This window comes from Azolla caroliniana, unplaced genomic scaffold (assembly GCF_043228905.1).
Source record: "Azolla caroliniana isolate FFs.n. ecotype wild unplaced genomic scaffold, voAzoCaro1.0.p SCAF_17, whole genome shotgun sequence".
Lineage (NCBI taxonomy): Eukaryota > Viridiplantae > Streptophyta > Polypodiopsida > Salviniales > Salviniaceae > Azolla > Azolla caroliniana.
In genome coordinates, this window is record NW_028230452.1 from 3,695,310 (window position 1) to 3,710,689 (window position 15,380).

Below are 15,380 nucleotides of genomic sequence, written 5' to 3' on the forward strand. Positions count from 1 at the left end.
ACGTACATATATGTATATATGGACATCCCTTTCTAGGTTTCGGTATCATCTGGCGGGCCTCCCCACCCATAACTTATGCTCTCAGTAGGCAACATTATGTGTCGATGCGCTTAAAAAAAGACGAAGAAGCCATTTCACATGTCGGTGTAACCCTCTCTCTACACACCTCCACCCAATGAGTCAAAGTGGTGGCCTTTGGAAGACACCTTTGAAATAGTGAAGGGTGGCCCCCATCCCTTTCCAAAGTGTGTGTCTAATCTCCTCCCGATTAATGAGCATCCCCCCCACCCCACTCCCTCACGAAATGTCGCCTGTGCACATAGAACACACATACGTGAGAGCCATCTTTTTTTATTGCACACTCGCAAAAAAGGGAGTCATTTGTTTTGCTTTATGGTGTGTAGAATGGATTCTACTATATGATAACCATTCAAGATCTATTTCGTGTCTCTCATTGTGCCATGACGCATATCTCTCTTCCTCTGTGTTTATACAAGATTCTCAACCCATGTCTTCGTTCTCTTCTGAGCCATTGGATTTTCATTAAGATTCAACGTGTTATACGTCACGTGCACAAGGGAACACTTTTTTTAATGTTTTTCCTAAACGTTATGTAGTGCTTGATTTTAAACATATTCCTCACACGTTACCTTGCTCTACATGTCTCCAACAACCACGATTTTAAGTCATTTAACATTGACACAACTTATCATGTAGTGAAAGTTTGTGTATACAAACCATGATTTTCTCTTAATCTAAGCCAGAACATTGTCATTGAAGTTATTTTCATCACATTACAAAAATCACTTGATGTCAGTCAAGCAAAAGAAGTGGTTGGATTGTACATCAAGGAATGTTATCATTATGTATCCAAATGTTAAGCAAAAAGCGTGATATAAGTCCTTTGTGATCAGCCAAAGATCCGAAAATAGTTCACTCTCGTAACTATACAAATTCTCCATCATTTGTAAGTTACTCACTACATCAAAGCTTTGCAATTATAATGTTTGAGCTACAAGTAAAACAAGTCACATGTTTCTTTGAATGCAATCATAAGAAAGCAAAGTGAACTCAAAAAATGAAATGTGACATACATACTATTTTATGAAACTTAATAAATTTTGGTGCATTTTACAATTCTGCATAACGCGTTCTTTTCTCTTCAACACTATATTTGTGCAAGACGTTACAAAAGTCTCAAAAAGAACAATCACTTAGTCGTGACTCGTGGTGTATAAAACTTAGCTACATACATATATGTACATATACATATACATATATATAATAATAGAAACTTGGGATGGAATAGCAAAATATCGAAATGCTATGTGCAACGGAATGAAGGTAATTTCGTCAAAATTTCAAGGCCCATTCTTGCTATATCACTTCATAGAGGTTCAATGCTATGTCTGAAGAAAAAATGAGTGTCAAACTTTTATAATAAAGGCTGTCATATATATCAGAGAAGGAACAAGAAAATAGACTTTTCTTCTTTGAGGTCTAGGTATTGACAAGATTCACAATCTAGTTGTTGCTTCAATTTACACAACAATCACTTTAGAGATCATATACTTACCTACTTCTACTACATCTATGGAAAAGAGAGCACGACAAGAGTGTGAAATATCCACATACTTTACCTATTATAACATTTGATGGCAAAGCATGCACCTCCTCCTTTATTAGTATTGTTGAGTTACTGTTTCACCAAATTTGTAGTCCACCTCCTTGTCACAAACCATCCCAATTTTGTCTTATTTCCTCTACTTCCCACATCCCACCAAATTCATTAGATAAGTTTATATATTTCCACAAATTGATAAACTCCTCCCTACATGTAGCCATAATATTTGACTACGAAAATTTCATGACAAGTGTTTCATAATTCATAAACATTACATGTGAAGGACAACGTCACGACTCACAACATCCACTAATCTTACAATGTACCCTATATTGAATAAAAATGACATGGGAGCCCAATTTTTACATGCTTCCTTAGAATGTTCAACATCATGAGCTTATGCAATATGCTTGGTATGACACCTATCTAGTTTATACCCCAATTCACCTTTCAATGCACAATTTAGGGTCTCCTCAACAAAATGACTTAATGTGGGACATATGGTTCATAATCCTCATAAAGTTTTACTTTGATCAATTTTGTTTCAATATGTCATGATTCAGTTATGAGCTGTAACCAAATATCAACTTTACAACGAGAGCAAAAAATAATTATGAGTTCATATATATTCATAAAACGGAATTGGAGGTTAATTGATATGGATACTATTTAGTTTGCTTAATCATCAAATTGGTACAAGTGACTTTGTGAGTGTTATTCATCCATTGCACTTGCGCATAGCGACAACACCGTTATTCAACTTGACATCTTCAAAAAGGAAAACAAACAAGAACCTTAAAAGGCAAATAAAATGGAAAATAACCCCTAAAGAAATATGCACTTCCAAAAAAATGCCATAATGAGAGGCCATGTACATTAACCTGTTGCTAGATGAAAGCCAAGAAAACATCTACAAAACACTTGGCCGATGACACGACAGAATGATCATTTCAAATGTAACAAAAGTAGTCCATGAGGAATAATGCATGAAAATCTGCATCTAAGACCTTCATTACACCGATATTATCAAAGGCTGTCTAAGAATGCATGTCAAAGAAAAGAAAAAATTAGAGACTTCATACACGATAATGTGTTAAAAGAACTTCTAGCATTCATTTTTTGTCGTGGCATTGAGTTACATGTGTGAGTGTCTAATATATTGGTACAATGCTAGAACCCAAGCCTACGTGTACAATGATCCGAGAGGTTTGCAATGACAAACCCAGCAAAAACCTGCAAAACCAGGAACCAGAAGCCAAATTACGTTGTTTTATTTATAAATGAGTTTATTTAAGTTTATCACTTCCATTTTGAGGCTCAATTTGTAAACCTGGACAGAACCAAGCACATAAATGGCTGAGAAATGTCTTCCATGGATAACCATATCTGCAACCATTGCCAAAGGTATTGTTAATGACATCCCAAGAGTGGCAACGAGAGGAGTCGTCCATACTACTGATAGTGCCCTGTTCCAACATAAGAAGAAAAAAAACATGCATAAACGAGAAAAAGTTATGGTATCAACAAACGCCTTAGCTGAAGTACAAATATAACAGCATGCCTGGAAGAGAAAAGGCTATATAAAATCAATGCAAATTTACCGGAAGTACCATCTGTAAAATAGTACATACCAGAAATAATCAGAGATGACACTACCAATAAAGCCATTGGCGAGAACCACCTCGTCTACTTTTGCAGACCTCGGAATGCTGAATTTGGGTTCTAGATTTAGAGCAGTAAGTGGCCACACTGTTCCCAAAGACATATCATAAGAAGCCTCCCCAGATATAACAAGAAAAACAAAAACAAAAAAACTAATATTAGAGTTAAAAGGAATATCAAAGGCAGAAATCCTCACCACATATAAATAAATGCTTGATTCATAAGCAGCTTTTTCAAGATTTAACTTTGCAACAACATGAGCCAAGAACTCAACTAAAATTGTACATAGATTCAATTTTGCAGGTGAATGGATGATGTCTCAAATGATACTTCCAGGCATTATTTTCTGGACGTCACTCAGGGCTTGAAAATCATTCCTTAACAATGTGATAGGATGACTTTTTAAATAATCCAGATCTTGGAGAGAATGTTTTTTACATAGAGGTTGTGAACCATAGACTCTAGATTTAGTACTTTCATCATAGCTGTCAACAGGGTGACGGGATGAAAGTGATGGAATTATATCAGTTATTAGTGAACACACGGGCAATTGAGAAAAATCAGAACCTCTAGGATTCTTATCATTAAACTGCCACATTCTTCAATATAGTTAGATTAGATTAGACTTGATATTTTTTACCATCCATAGAGAGGCCAATATTAACCCATGGGACCTAAGTACACAAGTTTCCTTGATGTGCGCCTTCTTCCTAAGAAGAGGAATTCAGGGATATAAGCTCAACCTTCTAGGTCTTCTCTTTAGAGTGACACTCAAGTCATCACCCCCTCTTAATATGTCATCATAGCTTTCACGAATTGCACTATATGCAGAGCATGTAAGAAGCAAATGATACTCATCCTCTACTAGCCCTTCCTCACATACCTTACATGCCTTTATATTTGACGGACTTTGATGCCATAAGGCAACTTCAATGCCTAGATTGTGTGATCGAACGCAAAGGAGTGGGCAGGGGAAAGGCATAATATTTTCATGGTATCCATAGATAGCTCCCTTTCTATCGTACCAATCATGGCTGAAGAACTAACAATTACTATTACGATTGTATATATTGATTGCAAGAAAGTATCCTTTTGGCACTCACAAAAAACCATAACTGACCTCACCTAACCACCACATTGCAACAAGGGTAAATAAGCCAATATAACCAAACACCTTCTGCATATCGGCACTTTCCCCTTCCTTCCCATCAATATTTTCATGGTATCCATAGATAGCTCCCTTTCTATTGTACCAATCATGGCTGAATAACTAACAATTACTATTACGATTGTATATATTGATTGCAAGAAAGTATCCTTTTGGCACTCACAAAAAACCATAACTGACCTCACCTAACCACCACATTGCAACAAGGGTAAATAAGCCAATGTAACCAAACACCTTCTGCATATCGGCACTTTCCCCTTCCTTCCCAGAAATTTTCTTCAGCAAGACTGCAGTAATAAGCAGAAATGATGTTACATATTTTTCAGACAGAAGTTAAAGAGCAACATCTCAGGTCATCAAGTAAAATTTTACCAGTGAATAGTCCATATGAAACAGCCGAAAGAAGTCCCAATATATCCCCTATAATTGAGTGTTCTGCCATCCTGACCCAACAGGGTGTATAAGAAGCCAAATAAAATGATTCTTCAAGAGTTATGGCTTTCAACGGACAATGAATTCTAATTGCATCCTTACTCAGTTGGGGATATCTCTGTTTCGTCGGATGCCCATGTTTTTCCAAGTGTAGTCATGAAAACTCCAGTGATGCTTACGGAGACTGCTATAATCTTACTAGCATTCATAGAATCCTGACCTAATAAAGCACTAAAGAACAAGGTGAATAGTCCTGATGTTGATGAGAGGATTGTGGTGCTTGCAACACTTGTATTAGCCAATGCCGCATTTGACAAATACTGTGAAAACCACCACATTACACTATTCTTTAATTCGAATTTTGCACAATATATTTACATTTAAAACAGAGTTCAAGTAGTGTTTACCTCTGTTAGAAACCACAATGGGGCTATAGAAAAACTCTTTTTTGCAATCTCCCATGAGGTTATTTGACTTGAGCTCTCCGCGAAGTTGCTGATGCCCTCTTCAAGGGAATAGGTGCCTTCCCTTTTAGCAATAAGATATTGCAAATCTGGATCTGACCCTTTCAAAGTGCCATTGCCCTTCAGAGGAGACCTCGGCGAAACACAACTACTCTTCAAATTGACAATTTCTATGGATTTGGTTTGCCATAATGGGTAATGCTTTACAATGCATGTACAAATATAATCCTTAACAAAGGAAAGTGGAAGGTAAACCACCATTAGAGATGCGCCAAGGAACGTCAGGACGAATGGGTGTTTATATGCAGCAAATATACTCTGCAATGGATCACTCTAAGATTACAAAACCACTTCCTCAACTAATATTGAAAGTTTAAAGCCATGCATAAAACAGTTATGTGCATTAATTGTGCAGCAAATAAACTCTGCAAGGATCTTTTTCCCATCAGGGAAATCATCGTCATGTGCAAAATAGCTGGGTTTAGTAATTGACCATATCATTTTTCCATTACAAAAACATTTCATGAAGACACCATGTAATGTACAAAAGATCCATATGTGAAGTGTTGATGTTTAAATGCAGCAAATATTCTCGGAAACAAACCATTTCTTTATTGAAAAATCATTTATGAAATCAATCTTCAAGGATTAAGGTGATGTACAAAAGTGCTATATTTGCATAAATTTTTTTATATAGTTTTTCCATTAGAAAATTTGCTTCTTAAACCCATCTTGAAGTCTTCATGCAATGTAGAAAATAATTATTGAAATTGGCCAATGGCGATTCCAGATAATGATGAACGCCAGTTGAACCACAAATTTAGTTAAAGTTTCACTGCTGGGGATATCTTATATAAATGATGAAAGGCCTTCTTAAGATTATGTACTCACTAAGAATTAATTTCATATCCAAGAAGCATGATTGCTCCTGAACAAGGTAATTAACACCCCATGGGCCACAACCAAAGCTTAGCGCCCCTTTTGGTATTTCTTATTAATAATCAGTTGAAGAGGATACAATAAGAGTAGATAGGTTATGTTTATTACCAACTAAAACCCAAACTACTATCTACTAAGTGCAGTAGAAATCTGATCATATCTGCTACGAGACCCATCTGAAATGACTGTCCATTAACTCTATAGCTGAATTCGGATATTACATCAAAAAGAGTTTGTTTAAATAAGGAAAAATTTCCTCATGCTGCTAAGTGTCACCTCCTCAAAATTCTGCTTTAGCACAATCCTAATTGAACTAATCACATGCTGACCCAAGGGCCTACCAGGATTCGCTCTTCCAGTCTACAGACTGTCGGCCCTCAATCATTTCACACCAGCCACACAACGCCATCTTGCCCAATTTCAAGAGTTCCATGGTGTAAAATAATAATACAACATAATAACTAAAGAAAAATAACATTCAAAAAGAAGAAGAACTTGACTTAATTACATATGTTTATATACAGCAAACCTACTCTAAAGTGAATTCAATTTTTCATTAGAAAATCAATTCCTCAAACCAATTCTCCATATGATGTACAAAAGAGCTAAATGTGCATTGATTTTCTATATTTATATGCAATAAATACGTTCTACAATAGAATTTCCATTAGAAACACAGTTCCCAAATCAATATTGAAGACTCAAAGTGATGCGCCAAAAAAGCTAAATCAACATTCATAGGCTATGGAACTCCTTTCTAGAACCATTCTTGAAGGCTCAACGTGGTGCACAAAATAGCTATAGAGCCATTAGTTTCTGCATCTCATTTTATCCATTCATCAAACCATTATTGAGGGGTTTGATGTGATGTAAAAAAGCACTATATTTGCATTAAATGTTAGGAAACAGTCTTCAGCTCATCCCGTAAGGTTCAATGTGATGCACAAAAGAACTAACTGTGCGTTAATTTGTTTATATCAATTTTTCATTGAGAACACGATTCTCAAACCAATCTGGAGGGCTAATGTGATGGGAAACATGTGGAACTTTGCAATATACTTTAGCAAGCAAACAAAATGGAGACAGAAAAAGGGGAGGAAGATTGAGACCTGCGTAACTTCTGCAGAAGTGACCCATATGACCACAACCGAGCCAATGAGTAGCAAACCTGCATTATACCTCCAACTCATTTAAGAAGATTAACTCGGGTCTGGCCGTTGAGATCCCAAAAATAGATCGAATCTTGTTCCTGTAGCAAATCTAAGATAAAGAAACAAAACAAAGAACGTGATCCAAAAGCAAGATTAGGGCTTTTAAAAGACAGAGATCATAGTAGAAGGAGAAGAAGAAGAAGAAGAAGAAGCCGAGGAGGAGGAAACACGGGAAACAGTAGTGTTACATATGTATACATATATGATAGAAGACAAACGAACGTGCTGCTTGCTTTGCTTTTGCTTTTGCCTTTGCTTTTGCGTTTGCGTTTGCTTTTTTTGGGTCTGTGAATCATGAAGTGAGGATCTCTAGGCTTTCCATAAGACTCGAACCCATGACCTCTCCATGAGACTTGAGCCCATGACCTTTATTTTTATTTATTTTTACCTCTTCTCTAAAGGGTGTCTTTCAAGAGACTTGAGCCCATGACCTCTACTACTACTACTACTACTCTATAGGGTGTCTCTGTGAGACTTTTGAGCCCATTACCTTTACCTCCACTCGCATCTCGACTCTCCATGAGACTTAGAGCCCTTAACCTCTGCTTCCGCTTTGGGGGTCTCGGCCCATATTATTATGAACACATAACCCACGCAAAAAAAAAATTGGTCGCTTTACAATGATAGTTTCCTTGAGAGCCTCGATATGTATTGACAACTTTATTATAAACACGTTAGTGAACGCTTCGTATGTAACCACGAATTACTGATGGGCAAACAAATCTTTGAGAAATGGGCATCTGTGAACACAATGCTCCATTGTAGCGTACAAAAGAACAATCTTCAAACCACTTGTGTCCTCACTCGTCATGCGAGGTCGACCATTGGGAAGGAAAGAATGGAGTACGAAATAAGAAGGCAATAAGAAAGACACAAATAGAAGGGTGTGAGAGGGAATGCACGCTCTCAAGGACCTCCTACTCCACTAAGCCATTGCTTTGTGTGTGAGTTGTCAAAATACACGATAATAATAATAAGGAACCACTGCCCTCCTATGTGACCCAGGGGTTTAGCTTGAAAAGAGCATGGGAGGGAAAAAAAGGCTACACTGGATACCCTTTTCCATTGGACGCCCTGTATTATTGACAATGGCATAGTCCAATTATCACACTATGGCACATCGTGACAATCAACTTATGGCATATAGATTGTGGAGATATAAGCTCACATGAACAAACACCCCCCATGTGAGATATCTTTGCTTAAGATTGATGTGTTGCATGTAACTGCCCAATATTGCCAATCTAGGTTGGTCGTAGCCACTATCTCTGTGAGAAGCCCATGATCCCACCAAACAAAATCACCATCTTTGAATCTCCAATTGGTTTGGGGGCAAAGGAGTTTACAAAAGATTAATAATCAAATTCATTTAGCATTGTAAAAACAATATGTGAATTCAAGAGGACATGAAATAATGTTATATCAATAAGGTAGCAACTACATATTAATACAATAAATTGGATACGGCTAAAGTATTTAGGAATGTTTTAATGGAAGTAAGAACATATGTGGTGAAGTGGTGGCACATGTTTAGCGCTTAATGGTTCCATGCCTCGGGTTCAAATCTCTCTTTGGTTTATACTATATTCCCAAATGTTTAATCAATGTAGGCATGAATAACACACCATTTACATGAAAAGGTGCACAAGTAACACTAAGCTAAATTTGTTGTGTAGATTTCCACCTTTGGGTAAAAGCACTTAGTGAGGATGTTTTAGGTAGAATGTTGCTAATAGGATCCTCCGAGACAACGGGCAATATAATTCACCATAGATAGTTGAAAATTAGGATATTGGAAAAGAAAGGTTAACAATGATCTTCCAAGGATTGTCCGTTACAAATTGAGCCATCATAATCTAAACTCATATCACTGATTGAATTATCCTCATAAATTCACATATAAAATGTATAAACTAAAAGGTCATTAAAAAAGACAAAATCATAGTTTTGATGTAATTCTAGTCCTTGTTACCATTCTTTTACAAACATTCACAATAGAGTAATTTTGTTATTACCACGATGAATCCTTATAAAAGCAAATTCCTAATTGGTAAAAGGTGAAATGAATATGGTCATTTCATGAATTGATCTTTTGCTTCCAACATTCTTTTAGGTAGATTCAGCTAGGAAATTAAGAAAGACAAGAAAAAGGGGTGTATTATGTTTATGGGAATCTTTGATTGGTTTTTTACTTGGTTTCTATAATGCAATAATTTTTTTGATCAATCACTACATATTAGACATGCTGGCAATTTGTCAAATAAAAGGATGTCATCAATTTGAACATGTGAAAATGTATGTAGTTTGTTCCATTAAAAAAAACTTGTGTAGGCAAACAAACTACATATCCCCATATTCTTTGGATTCATTTAAACCTACCAGTACACAAAGTTGGCTTCACCTCAACGATGCATGAACTGCTTTTCTCCATGTACATTAGTTTCTTGGTTTCTAACTTCAGGATAACGATAGAGAAAGTGAGATTATTTGGGATCGTTTCAATCTTAGAGGGTGTTCTATGTATTTATTTAAAATATATCAACATGATTTATGGATAAAATAGTTAGAGCATAGGTTGGTCATGCAAAAGAAATGCCATGAATGAATCATGTTTCTTGTACATCTATTGGCATTTATCTCAACATTGTATGATGCATTGCATCAAATGTATCAAGAGAATTTAAGCTTGATCGCTTTTGTCTCTAAAATTGATTTGTACGGTCTACCAATTTTATGATGCACTATTCATGGCACCTTTCGAACCAAGGGTTTGTTGGAAATAGGATCATTCGTAATCACGATAATCATTGAAGTGTCTCACTCGAAATTTTAATTCAAGCAAATAAAATATCATTATTATAAGTTCCCCCACATGCTACAACTATCAAACATAGTATTGTCTATTTATAATGTTTAAACAATAAACCCCATCTAACCATTGTTATATCCATCAAATGTCACCATCATCCCTTACCTCTAAGAGTGCAATTGTAGTGGTTGAAGGCTTATAATGTTCACGAACTTTCAATTATATTCAATCTTATAGCTACTTTGATTTGGTTAAAGAAGAGAGGAGCAATACCAATGCGAGGATCAAGCTTGATTTGCATAGTTTCCATCGTACATCTTTACAAGTCCTTGAACAAAGGCTCTTCCATTCATGCATGAAACGACATTTCATTCGCAATACCATTACTTTTGTATTCCCACCACATGACCTTTCACGAGTGAATGTTCAACCTCAATGCAAGTCCCCCAACTCAAAACGAGAAAAAACAATCGCATATAAGTAATTATATTTTACCCAATCTAGTGTTAGGTTTTACCTTCACATTTGTCCTTTGAAGTGTTTCATTGAGGAGTTCAATAAACAACGTATTAAATGTGGTGTTATATATTCGATGAAAGAAATATAGGTAATGACAATATGTTCAACAATAGGATCACATGTAGGTTTCCACTACAAACTCCAAAAGTGGCATAACTATAAATTATTAGCATGTTTATAAGATTGTGATTCACATAACTTATTAGGATTTATTTTTTTAGTAATCTCTTCGTGAGAATGGTAAAAAATTGAATTGAGCATATTGGAGATATTATTATTTATATTTTGGTATTCTGTATAAAATTTTGTATTTAGTTTATGAAAACAACATTAGCTACTAGTTAAGTTACAATTCCTCAACATCATTTGAAACACTTTTTGCATTAGCAATAGCCTCCACAATTGTGAAAATACTAGAGAATGTCACATGTGTAAGCCTAAAAGCAACGTTCACACATTATGGAATGATGTTAGTACTAAACTAGTTACATGCCATACTCTAGAATGAACTTCATTCTACATCAATATTAAACCACTTGAATATAGAATGAAATATACTTTTAAGTAAAATAATGCTAGTAACCTAGTACTAAAACAATTACAACAACACTAAAGCACCTATAATGAAGTTAGTACTAAATTATCTACAAAACGAGGTTACCAACAACATGCCATTGTATGCATTAGCTCAATATTAAAGCTTCAATACAATTCTATGGAATGAGCTAGTCTAGAAGCACCAAATATCACTATATGGACTGAACCATTTTCCTTGATACTAAAATAGTTGTAAAGTGCATACATGTAAGGCTTGAACTTATTAAGAAACTAGTTGTACACTTACGTATAGAAGGACGTTAATATTAACTAAGGAATATAGAATGAACGTATTAAGTAATGACTAAAAATACGCATATATATAGAATCAACAATTCCCATTACACTCAACACCCCAGGAGTTAACTTTTATACCCATAGGTGAGTATCATTCAAACCCAATTTTACTTTTACAATCTATACATGCATATGTTTTCTCATTATGGTACTTAGCTCACAAGATATTATTATATGTATGCAAAGTGAGCAAAATCACAACATCTGTTGCCACAAGCTTGAATTCGAGGCCATAGAATCCACAATTGCATTGTACCAAGTAGTCACCGATCTATAAAATACTAGATTTATAGATATTGTGTAACATTGTCCTTCATAGAAGAAAAACAAAGAATATTTCCAAGATATAGCAATGTTGGTAATTACACTTTCCAAGCTTGTTGGATGCTCAACTGCAAATGGACATATGGGTTCAAAACCATTTTCTTTTGCAATCTATCATCGAAGATGCAAGTTTTTCTGAATGAAGCTTTAAGGCGCACAACTTTTCATCAATTTTAGTACAAGAACACTTCCATGATTGAAGATCCCTCTACATCGAGAATAATTGAGCACCCATAATTTTCATAACCTTCTTCAACTCCTCCTTTAGAAGATTGCTTGTTGAATTGTGGACTATTGAGGCAATCCAATCATATGTATTTGAAATGGAAGAGAAGGTCTTTGTCACAATTTTACATGAGGTATAACTACTTCCAAATCAACAAGCAATTGTTGTATTCTAGATTTTGTTATTGTTATTCAATTTAGCAATAACTTTTCCTTGTTTTTTGACAGTGTTACCTTTACATTTGAGGTGGATTGGAATGACACTAGCTTCATATTTGAGGTTTCAAGATGAGAGGGACCCTCTAAATTTAAGCCTTTGTTTGTACTTTTTTTTTCCAAAGAAGAATATACTCCATTAGTTAAAATGACATACAATACACAACTTTAGACATTACCTACTTCCATATGGGCTACATCACTTATTTATAAGCCTTTGTTTGTACTTGAGGAAACTCTATAATATGTTGAACGGTAATGAATAAAATCTTCTCAGTCGACCTATATGCCACTTTTAGCTTCACATGCAAATTTGCAAGCAAAAAACTATCTCTATTTCATTGTGTAAGACATGTTGTGTATCATAAACTCATTCATAGAATCATATAGCTTCTTGAAGGTGTTTTGTAGCTTCTCATTTAAGTTTCTTAAAGGAAATTCCATCCATATTTTAATCATCCATTCTCTCACTTCTTCATAGATGACAGGTGTCACGATTTGCACAAAGGAAATAAGTTCACCTTAATTTTGTCCCTCAAATAACCATAGTTCTAATATCTTAGTTTCTTTGGTGGGCATCTTCTTGATTGGTGTCTTCTTTTGTTCCCTCTTTCTAAATAGACTTTCACAAAACACATTAAAAAAATAGAATATGGGTAACAATTGGCAACGGTTCGGTTCGGTTTGAGAGGGTCCAAACCGAACCGTTAAAAATTGTTAAAAACTGAACCAAACCGAACCGAACCGTGAAACCGTTAAACCATTAAACCGTGGTTTCATGGTTCGGTTTTGGTTTTCAACATAGGTCAAATTTTTATTTTTTTAAAATTTATAATATTTCATTTTTAAAAATTTAAATTTTTTTAAAGATGTTCTTAAAATGTGAAAATAAGGTCTAAAAATGAAAAGATTGTTTAAAAACATTTTTTAAAAGAAATAAGAAATAAAAAACCGTTAAACCATTTAAACTGCGGTTTTTTACTGATGAAACCGAACCGAACCGTTGGAACCGTTAAGCCGTTAAACCGCAATTCGGTTCGGTTCGGTTCATTGCCGATTGTTAAATATGGGCATATACAAGGAGAGGAACAAATGCAAATTTCAAGTTTGTAAGGTCTCTTTTTGTCTTAGGTGCACACACATACAAGTAATAGAAGAAACAAGAAAATATGCATAAGTTTAGGTACAAAGACAACAAAAAACAAAAGGTTCAGCAACAACTACTAGCTTCACATGTCTCTTAGAAAGCTAGTTACAAGCCACACACACAAAAAAAGTATGCACGGGCAACACACAAATACAACACATTTCTGATCATAGTGGGCACAAGCAAGCCAAACCAAATGCAATATCAAAGAATGCACAATGACCAAACATAGTAGATCAAGTATAAACACAATACTTAATAGAATTTGTACAAAATTTGAACAAAGTATATAGAGCACGTACAATAAAATAATGTAGCAGAACATCTACAAAAATGAAAACGTAGCACATTAGGTACAAGAACATACCATAGCACATCATGTACAAAATCAAAACATAGTAGATTACATATAAGAACATAGTGTACCAGATGTTCATACACCTACACCTTGGAATTAGCACATACAACCTTCGATATTGGAAACAACGAGAAAAACATATATAGGGACATGGATACAAACATGAGAGAGAGAGAGAGAGAGAGAGAGAGAGAGAGAGAGAGAGAGAGAGAGAGAGAGAGAGAGAAGAAGAAGAAGAAGAAGAAGAAGAAAGAAAGATATATTAACGTCTTCTACGGCCAAATTGGCCCATGAGACAAATGGTTTACAACAAAAAATGGGATATTTACCCATTCATTGAAAGTAAAAAATAAAAATAAAAATAGAGTTTAAAGCTAAATATTTCTAGTAAAATAACAAACATGTTCTACAGTGAAAATGATGTTATACTAGGCCTAATTTCATTTCCATCCAAGTCTCTCGAAGAGAAGCGGGAGGTCAAAGGGTTTCAATGTGGATGTGGCCCGTGGCCCCAATGTAAAAGCTACCCCAACCATAGCTTCTAGTCGACGTAGCTCACATTCCCTTATCTTCTTAATCCTTTCTACTCCGTGTCGACTTGTTTGGAAGCCCAACATCCAAGGGCGTTTGGTTGTTCTTTGCATTTTGGCTTCCTCAAGAGAGAGGCCGAGCGGCATAAGTGTATCCACATTCATCGTCTCCCCTTGTTCCTGAAAATTTACACTAGTTACAAGTTAATGAATAGTAAAAGGGTTATGGTCAACACTTTGTAATTTATTCTCCCTATGTTGTTTTAGATCTAACATATACCTACCTAGTCTCTTTACATCCGGGGTATCTAATAGTTTGGAGAAGGTGGGAGAGGGTCCTAATATGTCTTGGTATTCCACTCGTATCTCGACATAAGTTGGGCACTTGCATGTGAAGTGTTACTCATCCTCTATCTCTATGTGGCACAACCTACATAGCCTTTCCTCTCTAGGGACTCTATTAGCCCGACCATTCTCAATCTCAAGTTGGTGAGATGATATCCTAAGTTGTCCAATGGCCACCCTTAGTGCATTTGATAAGAATGTATCTAGATATCTTGGTCGTGTAATAAAACCTAACTGAGAGAAGTGCAAGAAGTGTTCCTTATAGTACAACATTTTAGATGGGAGTGGCTCTCGTGGGGTGATCCATTTATATCGAGTGTAAATTTGCCATATTTCTTGGTGTATCACTTTATTATGGTCTTCATGAGATATTAGAGTTTGATCAGTCCCATGGTTGTACTTAAGGGGGAGTAGGTTATTAATGTCCATGTCGTTTGCAAGTAACCAACTCACCACAGTGCTATACCAAGAGCTAGTGTCTCCAAACGCATGTAGGGATTGGGATGCCTCAAA

The 15,380-nt window shown here is 35.6% G+C and overlaps 1 protein-coding gene and 1 long non-coding RNA gene across 2 annotated transcripts; both read right to left on the reverse strand.

Moving 5' to 3' along the window:
• Positions 1-2,713: 2,713 nt before the first annotated feature.
• On the reverse strand, positions 2,714-7,632 carry LOC147852877 (putative vacuolar membrane protein YML018C). The gene is made up of 8 exons (XM_087333206.1): positions 7,399-7,632; positions 5,294-5,668; positions 4,989-5,206; positions 4,827-4,897; positions 4,640-4,741; positions 3,256-3,373; positions 2,955-3,090; positions 2,714-2,857 (listed from the first exon to the last, which is right to left on the reverse strand). Exons 1-8 carry the CDS (start codon positions 7,477-7,479, stop codon positions 2,795-2,797), a joined length of 1,164 nt encoding a protein of 387 aa, XP_087189332.1. The 5' UTR covers positions 7,480-7,632; the 3' UTR covers positions 2,714-2,794.
• Positions 7,633-12,200: 4,568 nt separating this feature from the next.
• Positions 12,201-12,772, reverse strand: LOC147852878 (uncharacterized). The gene is made up of 2 exons (XR_015531244.1): positions 12,715-12,772; positions 12,201-12,596 (listed from the first exon to the last, which is right to left on the reverse strand). It is a non-coding gene; the product is annotated as an uncharacterized LOC147852878 (long non-coding RNA).
• Between the last annotated feature and the right edge of the window lie 2,608 nt (positions 12,773-15,380).